This window comes from Capricornis sumatraensis, chromosome 16 (genome assembly GCF_032405125.1).
Source record: "Capricornis sumatraensis isolate serow.1 chromosome 16, serow.2, whole genome shotgun sequence".
In the NCBI taxonomy this organism is placed as follows: Eukaryota; Metazoa; Chordata; class Mammalia; order Artiodactyla; family Bovidae; genus Capricornis; species Capricornis sumatraensis.
Genome location: NC_091084.1, coordinates 53239804 through 53263343, shown reverse-complemented (window position 1 = coordinate 53263343; position 23540 = coordinate 53239804). Strand labels below are relative to the sequence as shown.

General features: G+C 43.5%; 1 protein-coding gene across 1 annotated transcript in view; it reads left to right on the top strand.

The window, feature by feature from the left end:
- Positions 1-6792: 6792 nt before the first annotated feature.
- The window catches only part of FCHSD2 (FCH and double SH3 domains 2), a 244574-nt gene continuing 227826 nt past the window's right edge, over positions 6793-23540 (top strand). Inside the window, exons 1-2 of the mRNA XM_068988167.1 lie at positions 6793-7093; positions 8833-8930. Coding sequence (XP_068844268.1) covers positions 7073-7093; positions 8833-8930 — 119 coding nt within the window. The 5' untranslated portion in view covers positions 6793-7072. The remainder of the gene's footprint in view (positions 7094-8832; positions 8931-23540) is intronic.

Below are 23540 nucleotides of genomic sequence, written 5' to 3'. Positions count from 1 at the left end.
AGCAGGCTTCCTAAGCTGAATAGGGTCTGCTCCCTCCACGGGCCAGTGCACAGTGGTTATAGAGCTGTCCCTCCCCGGCAACAACTCTCTCCCCAGCTCCCTGCCTGACCCCCCAACACCCAGCTCAGCCTGGAGGGTCTTCTCTGTGGAAGAGGCTCCCAGATGGGTAGCATCCCATGCCTTCCAGGCTGGGAAGCCCCAGTGTCCCAGAAGAGGAAGCGAAGACTGAGGGAGGGCAGGGACTTCCCGGGTCCTCACAGTGAGTCAGGGCAAAACCAAGACTGTAGCCGGGCTCAACCTCCTCCCAAGGGAATTCCTCTTTTTGTGTTTTATTATTATTTTTTTAAACTTGCAAACAAAACCAGAATGAAAATGCAGGGAAGCTGAAGGAAAATACATGCATGCACAGAGGAAACTCATATTTGTAGGCCAGTATGTTGTAAGTGTTTTACATAAACATTCCCATTTAATTCCCATCACAACGCTGCAAAAAATCATTATTCTCCTTTTATGGACAAGGGAACTCGGTTTAAAAGAGGTTTTAGGACTTGGTCAAGAATCCAAAGCTAGGCAGAGGAGGAGCTGGACATCTGACCCAGGTTTGCTGACCCCAAATCCCTGTGCCGTCCACCCCAACCTGTTTTATCCATTGGTACAGCTTCACAGAGTTGTAATCACAGTGCAGCTCCCAGTGGGAAGCCCTGGTCAGCATCCCACATGGCAGTCATTCAGCCTTCCTTAATGTATCCCAGGTAGGGTAGTCACTGGCTTACATAGCTCCCCAGCCCTTTACAGATCATGTACCTGTTATTTCATTGGACCTGCACCCACCTACCTAGGAGGAACAAAGGACAGAATCTGCAATGTGCCAAAGGTCACACTCAGCAAGTGCCTGGTAGAGACAGGACTAGATCTGTGGCTTCCTGCCTCTTGAAGTCAAAATCATGCGATGGTTAGCTCCTATTATAGCCTCGGGACTGTCCCCTTACTTCCACCCCGAGCTGTAATACTCCTTGACAGGGGCACCGTCAGAGCCCGTAATTCCCTACCCCAGTGCCTGCCTCTCAGGGACTCACCTCTGGCCTTAGATCCCTGCTACCTGACTCTCCTGGGCTGACCTGCATGTCCTGACCTTACTGCTATACCTTTGGTTCATGTGCTGAGATTGCAGGCTGCTGGAGTACAGGGCCTGCCCAGAATAAGGGGCTTGTTGATGCTGGATAGAATCTAAGATCTAGTTCTGCCACAGACCCACTTCGTGCCCTAGGAAGAGCCTCTGTCCTCTTCTTGTGGCTGATTTTGAGGCCTTACTCCAGTGGGCTGTGATTCTCTGTCTGAGAGCTGTGGAGGAGACAGGCTCATTTCTACATCAGGCTTAACAGAGGCCTGTGTGAGAGATACCTCAGGCAGGGGCAAAAACCAGTGTGTGTGTGTGTGTGTGAGCTGGAGATAGAGGGGGAAAAGTGACTAGGCTAGAAAGGAGATGAATGGGGGTGGGGTTCACAGACTGCAGTCTCCAACAGCATCCCCAGGTCGGCTTGCAGGGGCGGGGTGCGGGGCTCAGGCAGGAGATAGCTGGCATCTGGATGGGCAGACAGGAAGTGCTGAGCAGTCTGCAACAATGTGAGTGGGGGATAATGACAAAGCAGGGAAGGGAGTAGAGGAGGCTTTGAATCCCCACTACAGCAAGGGGTGACTTGGTACAGAATGGGCAGATGGGATGCTGGCCACCTTCTCTGGAGAAAGCTTTGAATGGAGTACCAATCCGCCGTGGGTCACATTCTGGGGTGCTAGAGTGAGTGAGGTGGGTGCTGTTCCATGCTAGCCATGCTCAAGTGCTGCTGCACACTTTACCTGAGGTTTCTCCTGGGATTCCTGTGGAATATGAGAATAGCTCGTCTTTCAATGCCCACTCTTATATCTATCTGTACCAGGCCAACTTTCAGTCCTGGCTCTGACTTAAACTTAGAATCACGTTCCTTCCCTGGTGGCTCAGAGGGTAAAGCGTCTGCCGTCAATGCAGGAGACCTGGGTTCCATCCCTGGGTCAGGAAGATCCCCTGGAGAAGGAAATGGCAACCTACTCCAGTATTCTTGCCTGGAAAATCCCATGGACAGAGAAGGCTAGTAGACTACAGTCCATGGGATCGCAAAGAGTCGGACACGACTGAGCGACTTCACTTCACTTCACTTTACGTTCCTTCCAGGAGACTATATAGCCGCAGGCATGCTGAAGGGAGAGCACAGCTTCAGAGCCAGAGGTAGTCAGGGGCTAGGCCTGGCTCTCCTGTCCTAACTGTGTGACCTTGGGTAGGTCATTTTACTTCTGGACCTCAGTTTGTGAAATCTGTGAAGTGGGTCATAGGTACTGCTAGGTGTTGTTGTGAGGGTTAGAAGCAATGAAAATACGCTTAGTTCAGAGCTTGAAACATGGAAGAGGCAAAATAAATGGTAGCTATTAATTCGTTCCCAGGGTAAGAATCCCATCTGTGGCCTCCTCGATGGAAGGGAGCCAGCACCTGGTTGCACAGTCACAGGGATGGAGGAGCTCACTCCCTTCAGGGGCCACTCTGCCTGGAAAACCTCTTTCTTTAGATGCAGCTGAGACCTGTACCAGTTCTGTCTCCAAGGCCACAGGAAAGTTCTGTGGCATTTCCCCCAAAGAATCTCAAGAGGTCTGACTGTAACAGAGTGCTTGCCTGCATCGCAGGAGCAAGGCTCTGGAAGTCCCCACCCTGGTTCAAGGGGGACATTTTAGTCAGGCTTACATATAGAAATCTCTTTCTCTATCCCTGTGGAGTCTGGAACATATGGATTGTACCCTCCCAAACCTGGTTTTTTTCCTGGGTGAACTCTCCCAATTCCTTTGAGCACTTCTCGTAGAGGCAACCTCAGAAGGTGCAGTGGTAAAGAATCCACCTGCCAATGCACGAGATGGGAGTTTGATGCCTGGGTCGGGACGATCATCTGGAGAAGGAAATGACTACCCACTCCAGTATTCCTGCCTGGGAAATCCCACGGACAGAGGAGCCTGGCGGGCTACAGTCCATAGGGTCACAGGGTGTCGGACATGACTGAGTGGCTGAGCACGCATAGAGGCAAACAGGAGAACTGAGTTCTGGTCCCAAATCTATCACTTCAGGGCAAGTCACTTATCTTCACCGAGCCTCGGGTTCCTCATTTGTAAAATGAAGAAAACAACAATCTCATAGGATGATAGTGAAGATTAGTTTGGAAAAGTAATACAAAAGTTTGGGGTTGGGAAAAGGCACTTGGTAAATATTAAATACATTTTAAAAGAAACCATTTTTGAGAAAGCAGTTAGCAAATAAGCCCATCTGGTGCTGTCTCTTAGCTTCTTACAACACCTGTAAGGGAAATCATTCCAGAAAGTCAGTGCCATTCCTGGCTTTAGAATAAGGGCAAATCAGGTGGAGGGTACCCTCCTCAATCCATAAGTCAAGTCCCAGGGTTTGACTTCAGCTGTGAAGAGCTTACTAGGTTCCAGGCTCATTCACTTACCTCTTATTCTGCAATTGTGGATCAAGGCCTAGAGAAGGCTTAGCAGATCAATGATAGAGACTGGATCCCAAATTTCCCAACATCCAGCACCTTTATATGCCTAGTGCTCACTTCCAATAAAGAGAGGTGAAGGGAGGGTAATTTCTGGACCAGGCTAGTTGTAACCTTTAGTTTGCAGGACACTGCATCTCGACAAGGACTTACCCCTTCCTCTCCACTAGCCCAGTGTCATTCATGGAATGGTTAGCCTGGAACTCAGCCACGGTGAAGGTCCAGGCTGATTCTTCCTTGTTCACCCTTGTGTCCCCCGTGTCTGGTCCAAGGCTTGGCACAAAGCAGGACCTTAGCAAATACTTTTTGGATAAATGATGAATCAGCCAGCATGTATTAAGCACTATACGAGAGGCCCTGTGGTAGGAGAAATTTTATTTAATATAACGAGCCTGTGAGGCTGGTTTTAGATGCCCATTTTACAAGTGAGGAAATAGGTTGAAAGAGATGAACTGATTAGGTCAAGGCCTCACAATGAACTGCTGGTGGAACTGAGACTAAAGCCCAGCCTGGCTACCTTCACCCTAGGCACTAGCTGCCAGCCCCACAGAAGTCAGGGAGCTGGGCCTCCACCCACTTGTTCCCTTGCCCCAGGCTTTCCCAGATACTAATTGAGGACTCTGATAAAGGGTTCACTTTGAATGGCCTCAAGGAAACCAGAAATAGCAAGCCTAGTCTTCCAATTCCTATACAGGTTAATCTGCCTCAAGCATAGCTCTGATTCTATCAACTTCCTATTCAAGAATCTAGGCTAACAGTGTACACAATCTAGGTTGTTCCATCGTCCTAATAGCTGGCCAAGAGGCTTTGGTCAAGTTATTTGGGTCTCTCCAGGCTTCACTCACTTTCCTCTTTTGCCTGACTCCGCTTCTGAGAACAGGTGTTTGAGACCCCAACTTCTGATAAACTGGGGCATTCTAATTCACCCTCCACACATCCCTATGGCTCTGGAAGAGGTGTTTTTCATTTTTCTAAGGACTTCAAGGGAGGCTGATATCCCTACACCCAGATGGTCTGGATAGATGAGGAAGACGGAGTCCGGGGAGCAGACCAGAGCATCCTCGTTGGGAGATTAGGAAGCCTGCTGCTGCTGCTGCTGCTAGGTCGCTTCAGTCGTGTCCGACTCTGTGTGACCCCATAGACAGCAGCCCACCAGGCTCCCCCGTTCCTGGGATTCTCCAGGCAAGAACACTGGAGTGGGTTGCCATTTCCTTCTCCAATGCATGAAAGTGAAAAGTGAAAGTGAAGTCGCTCAGTCAAGTCCGACCCTCAGCGACCCCATGGACTGCAGCCTTCCAGTCTCCTCCATCCATGGTATTCTCCAGGCAAAGAGTGCTGGAGTGGGGTGCCATTGCCTTCTCCTTAGGAAGCCTGAGCTCATCCAAACAGCTAGGCGCAGGCAGAGTGGACTGGCACCTACAGTGGGCTGGCACCTAGAGGTCCTGACTCTCATTCAAGAGCTTCCTCCACTGCCCCTGCAGCCTTTTACTTTTCCTCTTGATTATCATCTGCACCTGTTTCTCTGTACCCTCAAGAACACTTAGTTACCCAGAGATTCTAGTACTGCTGTGTTCAGTTCAGTTCAGCTCAGTCGCTCAGTCGTGTCTGACTCTTTGCGGCCCCATGAATCGCAGCACGCCAGGCCTCCCTGTCCATCACCATCTCCTGGAGTTCACTCGGACTCACGTCCATCGAGTCCGTGACGCCATCCAGCCATTTCATCCTCTGTGGTCCCCTTCTCCTCCTGCCCCCAATCCCTCCCAGCATCACAGTCTTTTCCAATGAGTCAACTCTTCGCATGAGGTGGCCAAAGTACTGGAGTTTCAGCTTTAGCATCATTCCTTCCAAAGAAATCCCAGGGTTGATCTCCTTCAGAATGGACTGGTTGGATCTCCTTGCAGTCCAAGGGACTCTCAAGAGTCTTTTCCAACATCACAGTTCAAAAGCATCAATTCTTCGGCGCTCAGCCTTCTTCACAGTCCAACTCTCACATCCATACATGACCACAGGAAAAACGATAGCCTTGACTAGACGGACCTTAGTCGGCAAAGTAATGTCTCTGCTTTTGAATATACTATCTAGGTTGGTCATAACTTTTCTTCCAAGGAGTAAGCGTCTTTTAATTTCACGGCTGCAGTCACCATCTGCAGTGATTTTGGAGCCCCCAAAACTAAAGTCTGACACTGTTTCTACTGTTTCCCCATCTATTTCCCATGAAGTGATGCTGTGTAACCTTCATAAAGTCTCCACTCCTCTGGCCTTCCATCTGTGACATGGGGGATGGGGTGGGTCCTGGCCTTAACGACCTCATGCTCTTTGACTTGGACGCCCTGTAGCAGACAACCGATTTTTCCTTTGCAGGGCAACTAGTCGCCCTCGCCCTCACCCAAACCAGGCATCTGCGGCCGCTGCGAAAGGACTTGTCCACGCTCGCTCCTAGGTGCCTTGGCCCGCCAGGCTCATCTGCACGAGAGGGTAGGGGTGTTGGAGGACCATGAAGCAAAAAAGGCACTCTGCTACTCCCTCAAACAAATAGGCATACTGCCTGACCCCCCTCCCGCCACATTGTAACTAACACACACGAGTGGGCGTCAGGAGAAGACGGCGGCTTACGCGCGTGCGTCGGCGCAGAACCCTCTCCCGCCCACGTGCGCGCCCCCGCCGGAGGCGCGCACCGCGGCGGGCAGGCGGGAAAGCGCGCGGGAAGCCCCCGGCTGGCTCCCACTGTGGGGGAGGGAGGACCGGAGGCGTTTGGAACGTGCCATTCTCGGAGAGAATGGGGGGGGGATTTCCATGCTGCGATAGCGTTGTTACCCCTCTCATTCGCCGACCGATCTATTAGCTCCCTCCGTTCCCCGCCGGGATATGGTGCCCCGAGCCGCGGCCGCCCCCCCTCCCAGAAGCCTGGCCCGGCCCCTCGAGCCCGGCTGTGGCCTAAGCTGTCCCCTCCGCCGCCGGAGTGGGGCGCTGCGCCGCGCGTTGGGGCCGGAAATTCCCGCGGCCTGAGTGGAGGAACCGAAGCACAGAGCGCGGCGCCGCCTACCACCTCCCGGGGCCGGGCAGAGAGGGTCGGGCTGCCTTAGTGGGGGTGGGAGGGCCGCGTGTGAGGAACCGCGGAGCCGGCGGCGGGTGGGGAGGCGCGGAGGGCAGGGGACGGGACGGCAGGGTTGCTGTTCCAGAGGCGCTGGGAGACCCTGCGCCCCCGCAGCCGGGCCCCCGCCCCCTCGCGGTCTCCGCCTCCTTGCCTCACACACCCCCCGGGCCGCCAGAGCCCAGGCCCTCCCGGGGCTCCTCCTCCTTCTCTTCACACTCACCCTCCGACCCGGGTTCTCCTGCCACCCGCCGGCCTTGCAGCTTCCCGGGCGAGTCTTCGTTCTCAGGCTCTCCTTACACACACACAAGCACACGCCCGCTCCCGGGGCGGCCCTCTCTTCTCGACCCTCCTTTTCCTCTCCTCACTTACGCCGCCGTGGGAGGAGGATTGATGTCCCTTCAGCATCATGCAGCCGCCGCCGAGGAAGGTGAGGATGCAGCTGGGGGTCTTTGAGGTTTTGGGCGGGGATGCGTACAAGGAACGCGGCTGGGGCACCGCGGCGCCCCCTCCCCCTTTGCGCAGGGGGCCGTGACCGTCGTCGTCTCGGGCTTGTCACTCACTTGCCGCCGGTTCCTGGAGGGGGGCGCGTGTGTTTGGTGCCTTCGCAGCGGAGGGGCGGCCGTGGCTCGTCCCCTTCACCGCACAGGAGACCACCCCCCAGCCTAGACATTTTTCACAAGAGTTTCGAGTGTGCGTGCGTGTGTGTGTGTGTGTGTGAGCGAGCGCGCATGGCAGTGCTGCTCTCTGCAAAGTGCTTTCTCCGGGGCTTCACCGAGGGGAGGTGGGGGAGCCCCTGCAGCTTTGCAGAGCCTTGTGTTTGTGTGATTGTTTAGTCTGTGCCAGGTTTGAGCCCCCCTCTCGCTTGTACCACCGTCGCGCATTTGCGGATTTACAGGACATTTGTTACCAGCCTCGCCTTAAGATTTGGCCCGCTTTCCCCACCCGGCGACCGAAAAGAAGTCGCAATAGCCACCCCACCCCAGGGGAAAACAAGAAATTAAGCATTGAACGGTTCTGCCTTTCTCTTCCCGGTTCCTGCCCCGCCCCTCCGACAAGAGGGAGAGGAAGGTGGTGATTCTCTTCCCAGGAGAGCGAGAACCGGGCGGTGCGTGGCGTGTTCGCCGCGATCTGGGCTTGGGGTGGGAGTGACGAGTGCTCCGGGCTTGTCAGCAGCTTCAGCCCTTCCAGAACTGTTTCAGTGTCCTCTTCCCCAGTTTTTTTCCCAGGGACCGAGGCTGTGTCCTTGTCGTTTCAATCTTGCAGATGGTTACTGAGTGTCTACTCAGGGCGCTGGGTGGAGGAGCCTGTTCTGTCCTCCCCTTGTGGGCAAACATTTGGTGAATGCCTAACTCACTCGTGTCTGCTCCCTCTTCTTTTCTGTTTCTCACCTGGGTTCTCCAAGTGAGTCTTTTTCTTTTCACACATAGCCCTCCGGTAGCCCTGCTCCGGTGGCGGCAAGGGTTCCAGGCCCACTGTAACCTGAATCCTGGCCTGGCGGGCGAGGCTCTGGCCAATTTGCATTTACTGTTCTGTTTGAAGTGGAAATGCCACGGGAACCGGCTTGCTGGGGTGGCTTAAAAGCATATGCTGGCAGGTCACTTTTGCTTTCTTCTTTGTGAACAAGAGATTGTGATTTGATGTGCTGTCAGCAAGGGCGTCATCCAGAGAGTGTGCTTCTCCTAGCCATTATAGAATAATTTTTGTAGTTGATGGATGCATATAATTTCATGATTGTGTAAATTTCAGTCATTAGATATTAGGCATTTGTTATGTCCCCTTCTCCCATCTGTGCTCTGCTCACCTCTCCTTATGGTTAATACATTTGAATCCTGTTTGGAAGAAATAGAAGACAGACTCTTTTAAAGCTCTAAGAAGACCTAGATAGGTATTGTACATGAAATGAAACGACTGGCAGTTTATTTTGCACCTTTTTAATCTGTAATTTTTATACTCATGTACTTTCATTTAGCTTCTGCTTCAGGTTATTTTGGCTAGTTGTTAAAATTAAGTATCTGCAGTAAACAAAATTAGGTGGCTAATAACAGGATTGTGGTCCTCAGAGGAGAGGCAAGTAACAGTTATATATTCTGACAAGTATTACATATTTTCCTTAAATAATTTTTTTAAAGTTGTGTTAAGCCCTTATAAATATATGGTATATTTCAGGTGAAAGTTACACAGGAACTGAAAAACATTCAAGTTGAACAGATGACAAAACTTCAAGCCAAACATCAAGCAGAATGTGATTTGCTAGAAGATATGAGGTAAGGTTATAGTAAATAGTTGGAGAACTTCTATATCTCTGTTTCAAAGAACCTTTGAGTTACCAAGCCCCAGGAACTGATGATGGAATTTCCTTTTGGATTTCCTGCTTTAAGGCTGTTAGAGCTTTAACTCAGCTAGAAATTGTAACTGGAACTAACACAATACAAACTTTTTTTCCTTCAGTGGAGAAACCTATAACGTTCACATACTTTTATGAAAAAAAAGTTCTTACAAATTTATCAAAATTATATAAACAGTGAAATGGAAACTCTTATTTAATCCTTCTAGTAAATTGACCTTTTTGCATTTATTGACCTTAACGATTTCACATGGAATTTTAAACTGACACCTGGTTAATGATTAATATCTGGGGGTGAGCCAGTCAACTTCAGGCGATTATTAGAACATGACAAATATAAGTTTGAACATTAAATTTAGTGGGACATGTGTTTATCGGATTTTATTGTTAAACTTAACCTGTATCCACAATCAGCTAACTTTGAATTTAAAAGATAAGACATCTTGCCAGCATTGTGAAAGTCAATAACTTTCTTTATAGAGGTAATCATGACTCAGTTTATTGAAAGAAACACCACTGTTTTAGCAGTTCTATAATACAAACTAACAGTTCAGCAAACATATTTTTGTAAAGGTTGATCTGCATGTTGAAACAGAGTAGCTGCCATTCTTATTTCCCTATATTAATGTATTTATTAAATTGAAATTGGATTTGTAAACCTCATCAGATTTTTTCCCATGCTGAACAAAACCTCATGTTGATTTCATGAAAAATACCAACTATATGTTGTCGTAATTATGTGTTCAGTTAGCTGAATTGTTCATAGCCCAAAGATTTTTGATAGCTCTTTTTTCTCCCATCCCATATTTAATTTAAGTAGTGTTTATGACTATTTCTACTATTTACATATATTTTCAGGGTTTCTAACTAAGGCATATTAATTAGACTCATCCAAACTTGGATATACCAAGATCATTGTTTTCTGACTGGAAACTACTTTTTTTTTTAACTTTTATTTTTACTTTGGCGTATAGGTGAGTAACAATGTTGTGTTAGTTTCAGGTGAAAACTACTCTGTTTTAGTTCTGTATTTGTTTCTTTGCTTTTCCTGTGGCCATAGTGATATTTTTAGACTGAAATAATTCCTGTGCAAGATACCTGAAATTTTTCATACGGTTAAAATTAAGTTTGTAACAACTATTAAGTGAACTAAGGCATTTTATATTTTACCAGTTTAGGAAGGCAGACTTAGTTTGTAAGTAAAGTTCCTCTGTGGGGTATGAATAGTCAGTAGTCAATGTCCTTTTGATTATATTCTAAAGACTTCTTGTTTGCATTCTTTTTCTCCGTTTCCCCTATTGCCTCTTCCTTGACTTATGGTCAACTAGATGGACACACAGTTGCTGCTAAGTTGGTGTAGGTTGTTGCTTCCGCTGCTACTGTTTAGTTGTTTGTATTATTCCTTACTTCATTACATTTCACTTGCACTGGTGCAGTAATATCCTAATTATTGCTTTAGTGTTCTCATATCTTCTAATCTCCCAATCTCCATTTAAATCTGTTTTCCACATTGTCATCAGTTAACTTTCTAATAACCATTATAAATGAGGTTCTCTGTGGTCTTCTGAATAAAGACCAAACACTTTGTTATAGCATATGTAGCCCTTTGCAAGCCAGCTGCAAGCTACAAGCTCCATTTTCCTGGCTTAGTTACTATCATTTCATGCCCATTTATCCTTCCTTCTTAATCCTCTGGCTTGGCCACTCAGGACTTCTGGTTATCTAATTGTGTTCTCTTCATTCATGCCTTTGTTTGCACCCTCCCAGTTTTTATCTGGCAAATTCTTGTTACCATTTAAGTTTGTGAGTTTGCTCTTCTCTGTGATCTCAAATGATTTTGATTTGCACATGCTTCTGTCTTCATGTGAATTCCTTGAAGTCATAGGCTAAGTCTTACTCGGGTTTATATCTTTGTACTTTTTGTTTAAGCTGGCAGAATTGTTAAGTGGACGTAACTGGTTATATTTAAGTGCAGTTTATTAGTTTTTAGGTGATATATTTTATAAGCTCTATTTATAGGGAGCTATAGGTGGTATTGGGTCTTCTTGGGTGGTTCAGTGGTAAATAATCTGCTTGTCAATGCAAGAGACGTGCAGTTCCTGGGTCAGGAAGATCCCCTCTAGAAGGGAATGACAACCTATTTCCAGTATTCTTGCCTGGGAAATCCCATGCACAGAGGAGCCTGATGGGCTGCAGTCCATGGGGTTGCAAAGGAGTTGGACACAACTTAGTGACTAACAACAATAGGTGGTGTCATTGAGCTTGTGTTTTAATTTGACTCATGTAGGCACTATAAATTGTACTGTGGCTATTTGATGTTGAGTATATGTGTGTGTGTGCATGCTCTTTGTGACCCCCATGGACTGTAACCAGGTTCCTCTGTCCATGGGATTTTCCTGGTAAGAATACTAGAGTGGGTTGCCATGTCCTCCAGGGAATCTTCCTGACCCAGGGATTGAACCAGAGTCTCCTGCATTGGCAGGAGAATTCTTTACTACTGAGCCACCTAGGAAGCCAGAGTATATATGTATTTATGTATAATATGTAAATACAATGATTGTTGGTGCGCCAAGGATTAATGGGATTCTTTATATTTTAAAGGAGTGTGTTCTCCTTTGTATTAAATAAATGAGATGAATCCCTTCTTTCTTATATAGTTGTGAGCAGAATACTGTATTACCTTCTAAAACATAACTTTAGATTTCTGATTTGCTTTTTTCTCCCTAATGGTAATGCAGAATTGGAAGTTTAAAATTGTCTATTCTCAATAGTCATAACTTTTATTGCTTGAGGAGAAGGTGGTCTGACTTTTCTGGTCTGTCTTAGCAAGTGGAATGACCTTTTAAAAATTCATTAGAAATCTCTGAGCTTGGATTTTTATATGTGTTTTGTTGTAAAGGATCTTCTTGCTTTTCCTTTTTTGAGGGTCTCACCACCACCTTCCACCCTAAAATCCCACAGAGAGCTCTCCTTCTCACTGATTCATCCCCCATCAGTGTTATACTCAGTTTAAATTACTATAAATTTACTCTCCCCAAATTCAGATAGCTTTGATTTTTAACATAAAGAAGTAGACAGAGAAAAATTTTATGTGACTTTAAAAGAAGTTAAAAAAAGAAAAAAGTCCACAACACATTAAACTGTAAATAGGAAAATTTTATACTGGGTTATAGCTTCCCTGGTGCCTCAGCAGTGAAAGAATCTGCCTGTAGTGGAGGAGATGTGGGTCTGTGTGTTTGATCCCCGGGGTGTGGAAGATCCCCTGGAGAAGGAAATGACAACCCACTCCAGTATTCTTGCCTGGGGAAATCCCATGATAGAGGAGCCTGGTGGACTGCAGCCCATGGGGTCATAGAGAGTCAGACACAACTTAGCGACTAAACCACTATTACTACCAACCATGGCTAGTTCCCCACTCCCTCTCACCTTGTGAAATTTTGAAAGGAGGCTGATTATGGTATCGTGTTTTTTCCCCATTGCTCTCCTCCCCTTCTTCAGTTTATTTGTTCCAGGGGTGCATGTGGAAGCTGGTGTATTGGGAGTAAAGTATGAAAGATAACTCATTTGTTGTTAATCAGGGACATTCCATGCTTTGGGGGGATTTTATACTGAAGTGTTTCCTGTTGACTTTTGCTGTCAGCAGTAGACAAGCACACTTTACTTTCTTCTTAGTTTATTATTAGTTTATTCTCTCTTTGGTTTCTAAGGCCATGTATAAGTAAGTTTCTGAATCCTATAGCCTATGTGGTGTTTATTAATATATGTATTTCTTATTTATTCTAATGATGTGCTAACTCCAGTCAATAAAGAAAGTTCTTTGAAGGGACCCAGAATATAAAGAACTGCCTTCTTAGCAGACATTTTTAGGTTGTTATATAATATTTAAAAAATCTTAGAATTTTAGAGTCAGGTGGATACTATGGTATTTGTTGATTTTATAGATGAAAATGGAAACCAAGGCACAGTTAATAGGAAGTGAATCATATGGAGGCGAACTCTACCCACTCCAGTATTCTGGCCTGGAGAATTCCATGGACTGGATAGTCCACGGGGTCACAAAGAGTCAGACACGACTGAGTGACTTTGACTTCACTAGACTTGTTTACTTTCCCGTATCTGTATTTCCCAAGCTTTTAACCAAGGAACTCATAATGGCTCCCATATTTGGAAACATTTGCCTATCAGAATACATTTTAACAAATAATTTGTGTTCTTACTTTTTATTTTTCATATACTGAGCTGTGAGTCAGCTTTGAGTCAGTATTTTAAAGCTAGTAACATGAGTACAACCAAAGGCAAAGATTCGTAAACTTTACCTCAGAGAGGGCTAAGTGTATGTATGATTTCTTACAGATGTTCTGAAAAATTTAAACTGACTCAAGAAGCACTTGTCTTTTCACTGCAGACATCAGCAGGTCTAGTGACCTCAAGTGAGGAATTGCTGTGCTATATGTTACCTTCTGGAGAAGGCAATGGCACCCCACTCCAGTACTCTTGCCTGGAAAATTCCGTGGACGGAGGAGCCTGGTAGGCTGCAGTCCATGGGGTCACTAAGAGTCGGGCACGACTGAGTGACTTCACTTTCGCTTTTCACTTTTCATGCGATGGAGAAGGAAATGGCAACCCACTCCAGTATTCTTGCCTGGAGAATCCCAGAGACAGAGGAGCCTAGTGGGCTGCCATCTATGGGGTCACACAGAGTCGGACACGACTGAAGCGACTTAGCAGCAGCAGCATGTTACCTTCTCTAAACTGTTGGCTCATGGGGGTCACTGGGGATTGGATTCTGAAGTCTGTTGATGTGAGCTCTGAGACTTTTTTTTTCATTGTCTCAGATACCTTTATATATGAAAGGGAAACTTAGAGGTAATCTGGCTTCCCAAGTGTTGCTAGCAGTAAAGAACCGGCCAATGCAGGAGACCTAAGAGACTCAGGTTTGATCCCTGGGTCAGGAGGATCCCCTGGAGGAGGGCATGGCAACCCACTCCAGTATTCTTGCCTGGAGAATCCCATGAGTAGAGGAGTCTGGCAGGCTATAGTCCATAGGGTCGTACAGAGTCGGATATGGCTGAATCGACTTAGCACGCAGAAGTAATCTGGTCTTGTTTGTTGTTCATGCACTCATTTGTTTCTGACTCTTTGCGACTCCATGGACTGCAGCATGCCAGGCTTCTCTGTGCCTCACTGTCTGCTGGAGCTTGCTCAAACTCATGTCTGAGTAGGTGATGCCATCCAACCATCTCGTCCTCTCTTGCCCCCTTCTCCTCCTGCCTTCAATCTTTCCCAGCATCAGGATCTTTTCTAATGAGTTAGCTCTTTACATCACGTGGCCAAAGTATTGGAACTTCAAAATCAGTCCTCCCAATAAATATTCAGGATTTATTTCATTTAGGATTGATTGGTTTGATCTCCTTGCAGTCCAAGGGACTCTCAGGAGTCTTCTCCAGCACCACAGTTCAAAAGCATCAATTCTTTGACACTCAGCCTTCTTTATGGTCCAAGTCTCACATTGGTAAAGGATTACTGGAAAAACCATAGCTTTGACTAAATGGACCTTTGTCAGTAAAGTAATGTCTCTGCTTTTAAATACACTGTCTAGGTTGTTATAGCTTTCCTTTCAAGGAGGGAGCATCTTTTAATTTCATGGTTGCAGTCACTGTCCACAGTGATTTTGGAGGCCAAGAAGATAAAGTCTGTCATTTTTTATTTTTTTCCCCATCTATTTGCCATGAAGTGATGGGACCAGATACCATGATCTTAGTTTTTTGAATGTTGAGTTTTAAGCCAGCTTTTTCACTCTTCTCTTTCATCTTCATCAAGAGACTCTTTAGTTCCTCTTCGCTTTCTGCCATAAGGGTGGTGTCATCTGCATATCTGAGGTTATTGATATTTCTCCCTGCAATCTTGATTCCAGCTTGTGTTTCATCCAGTCTGGCATTTCACATGATGTACTCTGCATATAAGTTAAGTAAGAAGGGTAGGGGTTTCAAAATTTTATTTATTTAAGAATTGTTTTTTAAGCTTATTGTCTACTGGCACCTAGTATTATTTATGATAATTCTTCTGACAGTTGTTTGGTTTTTAATTTTTAGCCATACCCCGAGGCATGTGGGCCCTTAGTACCCCAAACAGGGACCAAACCTGTGCCCCCTGCACTGGAAGGCAGAGTCTTAACCTTTGGACCTCCAGGGAAATCCCTAGAGGGTTTTTAAAAAACAGATTTATTGAGATCTAATTCACTTGCCATACAGTTAACCCATTCAGAGTGGGGTTTTTTTTTTTTTTTGGTATATTCATAGGGTTATACAACCATCATTATACTTCAGAACATTTTTGGTCTCCTTTCAAGAAACTACTTATTAGCAGTCACTTCCCATCACCTTATCCAGCCTTAAGCAATTGCGTTCTCTCTCTGTGGAAGTAAAATCTGTATAAATGGAATCATACAACATGTGGTCTTCAACTTTTATTTAGCATAATATTTTCAAGGTTCATCCATGTTATGGCATCAGTACTTCATTCCTTTTTTATGGCAGGATAATATTCCATTGTGTGGGTATACTACATTCTTTTAATCTATTCATCAGTTGATGGACTTTTTTGCTATTATGAATAATGTTCCTTTGAGCAAATTTTTCTGTGGACTTATGTTTTCATTTCTCTTGGGTATATACCTAGTAGTGGAATTGCTGAGTCATGTGGTAACTCTATATTTAACTTTTTGAGGAACTTTGAAATTGTTTTCCAAAGTGGCTATGCCATTTTATATTCCTGCTAGCTATAATGTAGGAAGGTTCTAGTTTCTATACATTTTACCAATGTTTGTTATTGTCTGTCTTTTGATTATAGCAATTATAGTAGGCGTGATTGTTATTACTTAGTTGCTAAGTCATGTCTGACTCTTTGTGGCCCCATGGACTGTAGCCCGCCACGCTCCTCTGTCCATGGAAGTTTCCAGGCAAGAATACTGGAGTGGTTTGGCCTTTCCTTCTCTGTGGATCAGTCCAACCCAAGTCTGCTGCCTGGCAGGCTGATTCTTTACCACAGAACCACCTGGGAAGCGTTTATTAGGTGTGAGGTGGTATCATATTGTGGCTTTGATTTGCATTTCCCTAATAGCTTATGATGTTGAGCGCTTTTGTGTGTGCTTATTGGCTGTTTGCATATCTTCTTTGGAGAATTGCCTATTCAAATCCTTTGCCCATTTTTAAGGTGGATTATCTTTTTCCTGTTGAGTTGTAAGAGTTCCTTTTTTGGCTCTGCTGGGTCTTAATTGTCATGTGTGCTTCTCTGGTTGTGGCACGTGGGCTCTTTAGTAATGGCATGAAGGCTTAGTTGCCCCATGGCATGTGGGTTCTTAGTTCCTCAACCAGGTATCAAACCCATGCTCCCTGCATTGGAAGGCAGATTCTTAGCCACTGGGGCAACAGGGAAGTCCCATAAACGTTCTTTATACATTTATCTTATCAGCTGTATGATTTGCAAATATATGCAGTATTTTTCCCACTCTGAGGTGATTCTTAAGCGCTCTAAATTTTGAAAACCACTAAAGTGGTAAAAAAGAGTAAGAACTTGGAAGATAGACCAGAGATTGAAACCCAGCTCTGCCACTTATTAGCTGGACCATCTAGGACAAATAACTAAGTTCTCTGAGCCTCATATTTCATGTATGTAAAATAAGGTTAATGCCTAACTTTTTGCTGCTCTGTAAAGAGTTAAACCAGATAGGTAAAACGCCAAGCATGGTAGATGTTCACCATTGGTAGCTTCAGGATATGCAAGATAACAAAGTAAGTTATTGTGTATTTTTTTAAAATTTAGTTTTAATTTCTTTTTAATTGAAGGATAGTCTCTTTTCAGTGTTGTGTTGGTTTCTACCATACATCAGTATGAATCAGCCATAGGTATACATGTGCCCCTTCCCTTGTGAATGTCCCTTCCACCCCATCCCACTTCTCTAGGTTGTAATAGTACACCAGTTTGAGCTCCTTGAGTCATACAGCAGATTCCCACTGGCTATCTATATTTATTGTGTTTTATTAATTCTCATAAGCATATATTTTTACATTCTTAGATTTCTAAAATCTGGATCCATCTTATAGTTGCTTTTGTTTATGATGTGGTTGTTGTCTTTTCATGGACAGAACTTGCAGAGTAGTTTTCAGCAGTCTTGGAAGAAAATCCCAGAGATATGGTTAGAATACAAATGCTGGATCACCCAGGGATTTCATGGCACAGAAGATGATATTGTGTGGAAAAACAGTAATGACTGATTTAAAAAAGTGATTCAGAAGAATTTGAGCCTGAGTGTGACCAATTTATTTCTTTTACCTTTTAAAAATTATGCACAGGAGCAATGTATGCTAAAAATTTAATGAAGCTCTTTTAATAAGTAAAGTTGTGATACAGCATTGTATCAGTTTAAATGGGAGCACTTTTTCTTAGTGTAACACAGTGTGACTTGTAATCAGTGGAGTTTTAGATGATGAAAATTGGAAGTCGCAAGTCAGGTTCTGGACCCTGGTCTTTTTTGTTCATTCAGCAAATATTATTGTCAATCTAGTATTCTTTCAAATTAGAATTTAAAGATGAAGTAAATCATGAGAGGGAGAATTTTTTTTTAACAGAGTTAGATGGAATTAAACTAAGGAGTAATAATGAAAGTTACCCACCACTTGGGTTAAGAACAGAAGTGCTGAAGAATTTTTATGTGCGATATTCCTTGATCTGGTCTTTTTAGCCACAGTTATATGAATATGGAGATTGTAAAGGTGATCTGAGTGATAGGTTAGCTGATCACAGCTATTGGAATGAGCCCTAGCTTAGAGATATACAACATGGATATGAATCCTAGTTGTTAATCTTTATTAATTATGTGACTTTGGGCACAAGTCACTTAAACTTCTCTGAGCCTCATGTTTCTTATCAGCAATGATAATTTTAATACCTTATGGGGTTATTTTGATAATTAAAGTAGCTCACATAAAAGCTTTCTTGCCTAGTGCATGGAACATAGTAGATGCCCAACAAATGCATGTGGAATGCAGTTTCGTTAAGTAATTAAGAACAGTTCAGAAATCACGGTCTTTGACTTACTCATCCTGTAAAGAGTTAACCTGTGAATTAAAAAATGTAATGAACCTCAAAGGTAAACTGTTAAGTAATGCTAAAGAATTTCCTTCACCAAGTTCAGCAGTCCTAGGTACCTTCCATCTTTCTATGTGTTGATGATGATTCCCCTTGTGATTACAGATGGCATATGCAATTCTAAGTATGCTAATCTCATACAACATTAGGTAGAAAAAGAGGAAGTGCAATTTTTCCTTATGCAAAATTTCTCTCCTTACCTTCCCTCCTTTCCTTCTCAGAGGGAAGACAATTTCTATCAGAAATTTTCCCAAAAGACTTTCCCCTGTATCTTGTTGCTTAAGTTTGCTTCCTATGCCCTTGCAGTCTAGCTGCAGAGGAGGCTGGGAATATCATTACCTTCTTAGAGAAGTGATCCTTGCCAGTAAGAAATAGATACTGGTGGCACTGATACAGCTTTTCCACATTACTTATTGCCCTGTTTGCCACAGGGACCCATTTCTAGTTTACTCCTAGTAGTTCCCATAAAAGATATGTTGATGTTAGATTATGAAAGATATAGCTAGAATTCCAGTTGTTCCAAAAAGATTAGGAATAAGAGATTCTTTAGAAACCATTTGTATCTCCTCCTTTCAATTCCTTTGAAGTTCACTGACTTAGGTCAGGAGCAGGTTTTTGCATTTACCTTAAATAATGGGCCAGTAGGCCAGTGGCCTCTTAGGATTCTCCTCTTGAAAACACAGGAGAGGTTAATGATCTTGCCACTTTTGGCCTTCTGATAATTTGGGGAAATCATGGTCTAAGGACCCTCCAGAGAGTACCATTTTTGCTGAAGTCCTTTTACTTCTTAGGTGAAAGCATTAATAAGTAGTAAAGTGGCTAAACTGAAAGTTGGGAAGGACAAATATGAGCTTGAATTACTCCTAGCTGAGTAATTTACCCTAATAATTGAGGATTGGCAATTCAGTCTTGAATGTATAAAGTATGAAACCTCTTACCTGAGGAGGCCTGTGGTGCTCAGTTGATGTTTGTCTTTGTAAATTCTTCAAATGCCCATTTGAATCTCACAGATGCTGTTTGTTGGTGTCAGTCTTCAGGAATGATCTGATGCATAAGCAGGAGTTAGTTTGTAAGTCTGGTTTGTGCTGTTGACTCTTGAGTGACTAATTTGGGAAGTAGGCACAGAAACTTGCAACCATCTCCTTTGTTCCATTGCTGCAGATTTCCTGTTATGTGTTGGTCAGGACTAACTTAACAGAATATTAGCTGGTATTTTTATTTCATTTTATTATTTCTTCATAATATTCTTGGTTATACTTTAACGTTCCATTTGATCTCATTTTTGGTGTTCATGTGCGAGTGTCTTGTCATCTGGATGTTTTCTGTTTTGTGAGTAATCCCAATTCAAAAAGAAAATGTTATTTCTGGTGTTAAAGAAAAGTGTTACCACATCTGCGTCCCACAGGAAACAACTGGAAATGTATACCCCTTGATTATATTTTTGTGTTGTTTACCCTCCACTGGTGGGACCTTAGTTCTCCGATGGGATGAACCAGTGCCCCTTGCATTGTGAGGCCGGGTCTGGATGATCAGGGAAGTCCCTTAGACTTTTTATTGTATACCTTTTTGTGTAAGTTTGAATTTGGAACTATGTGAATACTATATACTCTTTTTTTTTTTTTATGTTTTTTTTTTTTTATTAAATTTTAAAATCTTTAACTCTTACATGTGTTCCCAAACATGAAACCCCCTCCCACCTCCCTCCCCATAACATCTCTGTGGGTGATCCCCATGCACCAGCCCCAAGCATGCTGTATCCTGCGTCAGACATAGACTGGCGATTCAATTCCTACATGATAGTATACATGATAGAATGCCATTCTCCCAAATCATCCCGCCCTCTCCCTCTCTCTCTGAGTCCAAAAGTCCGTTATACACAGCTGTGTCTTTTTTCCTGTCTTGCATACAGGGTCGTCATTGCCATCTTTCTAAATTCCATATATATGTGTTAGTATACTGGTGAATACTATATACTCTTAAAACTAAAACTAAATGATTCAGTATTGGTTAAAAAATTTTTTTTAAGCTCTACCATTAAGTGTCAATGTAGCATTTATTTATTTATTTATGTTTTTGGTTGCACTGCGTCTTTGTTGCTGGTTGTGGGCTTTCTCTAGTTGTGACGAGTGGGGGCTACCCTTCATTGCAGGGAACAAGCTTCTCTTTGCGGTGGTTTCTCTTGTTGCAGAGCACAGGCTGTAGGTGCATGGGCTTCAGTATTTGCAGCATTCAGGCTCAGTAGTTGTGGCACCCGGGCCTAGTTCCTCAGCATGTGGAATCTTCCCAGGCCAGGGATTGAACCTGTGTCCCTTGTCTTGGCTGACGGATTTCTATCTACTATACCACCAAGGAAGTCCAGTATTGGTAAATATTTTATTGCATGTCTGTTAGAGATGATATACTGTAAGAGTTTATATTGGGCGCTTCCCTGGTGGCTCAGAGGATAAAGCATCTGCCTGCAATGCAGGGGACCCAGGTTCGATCCCTGCCAGTATTCTTGCCTGGAGAATCCCATGGACAGAGGAGCCAGTTGATGATAAAACGTCATTTGTGACCTTTAATTAGTATTTAGTGAAGTTATTTTCATCATTAATAGACTTTACAGTTTATTTCTAATATATACCAAATATTAAGAACACTTGATTCACAAACTTCTGTTTGTAACATGACTGATCTCAAGCAGGTTATAATTCAGAGTTGGAGAAATAGACTTTGTGTACTATTGTGTTCCTTTCTTTCTGTGTTTTTTAATTGTTTTGTCTTCAAACAAGTAAACATTGGGTGATGAGATTCATGTCCAGGCTCAAATTTTATTTTAGTTAACTTTATTCAAAGGCTTTATATCATAGTCATCATTTAACATATTGTTTCTATGGTAAAATGTATTTTTGGGGAATTCTGTTTCGTCTGTAGAGGTATTTTATACACTAGTTTTCTCAGCTTTATTGACCTAACTGAATATTTTTGGTATTCCATTTTCTTCTTTTGCAATTTTAGCTATACCTGTTTTTCAGGTGGTGGTTTTAGGTGTTACACCATGCATTTTTTTTTTTAATTTCTTCTTTTTTTTTATTTTTACTTTATTTTACTTTACAATACTGTATTGGTTTTGCCATACATTGACATGAATCCACCACAGGTGTACATGAGTTCCCAAACATGAACCCCCCTCCCACCTCCCACCCCATATCATTTCTCTGGATCATCCCCGTGCACCAGCCCCAAGCATCCTGTATCCTGCATCAAACATAGACTGGCGATTCTTTTCTTACATGATAGTATACATGTTTCAATGCCATTCTCCCAAATCATCCCACCCTCTCCCTCTCCCTCAGAGTCCAAAAGTCCACTCTATACATCTGTGTCTCTTTTGCGGTCTCACATACAGGGTCATCATTACCATCTTTCTAAATTCCATATATATTACACCATGCATTTTAAATCTATCATTGTTTATCTTGAGTTAATAATACTAGATTGGTGAAAAGTAATTGTGGTTTTTGACCATGAATTTTAAATCATTATAACTAGATGCAGACGTATCTTTATTAATCAAAATAGGAACCATTACAATCAACACATTTTTGCCACCGAGAAATAAGTCTATTTATGCCTGTAGCTTAAAAATACATGCCTTGGGATTCAATGAACTCTTGGAAAGCATTTTCTGCCTCCTGGTGGTTGTGGAAGCATTTTGCCTGCAAAGGGTTGTTGAGATGCTTGAAGAAGTGGTAGTCGGTTGGAGAGAGGTCAGGTGAATATGGCAGATGAGGCAATACTTTGTAGCCCGGTTTGTTCAACTTTTGGAGTGTTGGTTGTGCAACGTGCAGTTGGGCATTGTGGAGAATGGGGCCCTTTCTGTTGACCAATGCCGGCTGCAGACGTTGCAGGTTTTGGTGCATCTCATCAATTTGCTGAGCATACTTTTCCGATGTAATGGTTTCACCAGGATTCAGAGAGCTGTAGTCGATCAGACTGGCAGCAGACCACCAGTGACCGTGACCTTTCTTTTTTTGGTGCAAGTTTGGCATTGGGAAGTTCTTTGGAGCCTCTTCTCGGTCCATTCACTGAGCTGGTTGTCACATAATAATCCACTTTTTGTTGCAAATAACCACCAATTGAGAAATGGTTCATTGTTGTTGCATAGAATAAGAGAAGATGACACTTCAAAACAATGATTTTTATTTTATCTGCAGTTAGCTCATGAGGTACCTACTTATCTAGCTTTTTCATCTTTCCAATTTGCTTCCAATGCTGAATGACCATAGAATGGTCGACGTTGAGTTCATTGGCAACTTCTTGTGTAGCTATAAGAGGATCAGCTTCTGTGATCAATAATCAGCTGCTTGTTGTCAGCTTTTGGTGATCTGCCACTACACTCCTCATCTTCAAGGCTCTCATCTTCTTTGCAAAACCTCTTGAACCACCACTGCACTGTATGTTTGTTAGCAGTTCCTGGGCCAAATGTATTGAGGTTGTGTGTTGTCTCCGTTGTTTTATGACCCATTTTGAACTTGAATAAGAAAATCACTCAAATTTGCTTTTTGTTTAACATCATTTCCATAGTCTAAAATGTATATAAAATAAATAGCAAGTAATAATTCATTAGCAAAAAATGTAAAGCAAGAAATGCACATTAAAATGATATATAACATAACCACATTTATTTAAGAATGTATTCCAATATCAAATGGCAAAGTTCAGCAGTGTAAAACTGCAATTACTTTTGTACCAGTCTAATAAAAAGTGTAATGTGATATCTCATTGTGGTTTAAATTGCATTTCCATTTAGTGTATCTTGAAGTTCAGGTCTGCTAGTGACAATTTAGTTTTGTTTTATCTGAAAATTTCATCATATAGTCATTTTGAGGGTATAGATGCTGGGTAATGATTGCTGGCTTGACAGTTTATTAAAATTGAAGTGACAAACAACTAATCTCAAAAATATACAAGCAACTTATGCAGCTCAATTCCAGAAAAATAAATGACCCAATCAAAAAATGGGCCAAAGAACTAAATAGACATTTCTCCAAAGAAGACATACAGATGGCTAACAAACACATGAAAAGATGCTCAACATCACTCATTATTAGAGAAATGCAAATCAAAACCACAATGAGGTACCACTTCACACCAGTCAGAATGGCTGCGATCCAAAAATCTGCAAGCAATAAATGCTGGAGAGGGTGTGGAGAAAAGGGAACCCTCCTACACTGTTGGTGGGAATGCAAACTAGTACAGCCACTATGGAGAACAGTGTGGAGATTCCTTAAAAAATTGCAAATAGAACTACCTTATGACCCAGCAATCCCACTGCTGGGCATACACACCGAGGAAACCAGAATTGAAAGAGACACATGTACCCCAATGTTCATCGCAGCAC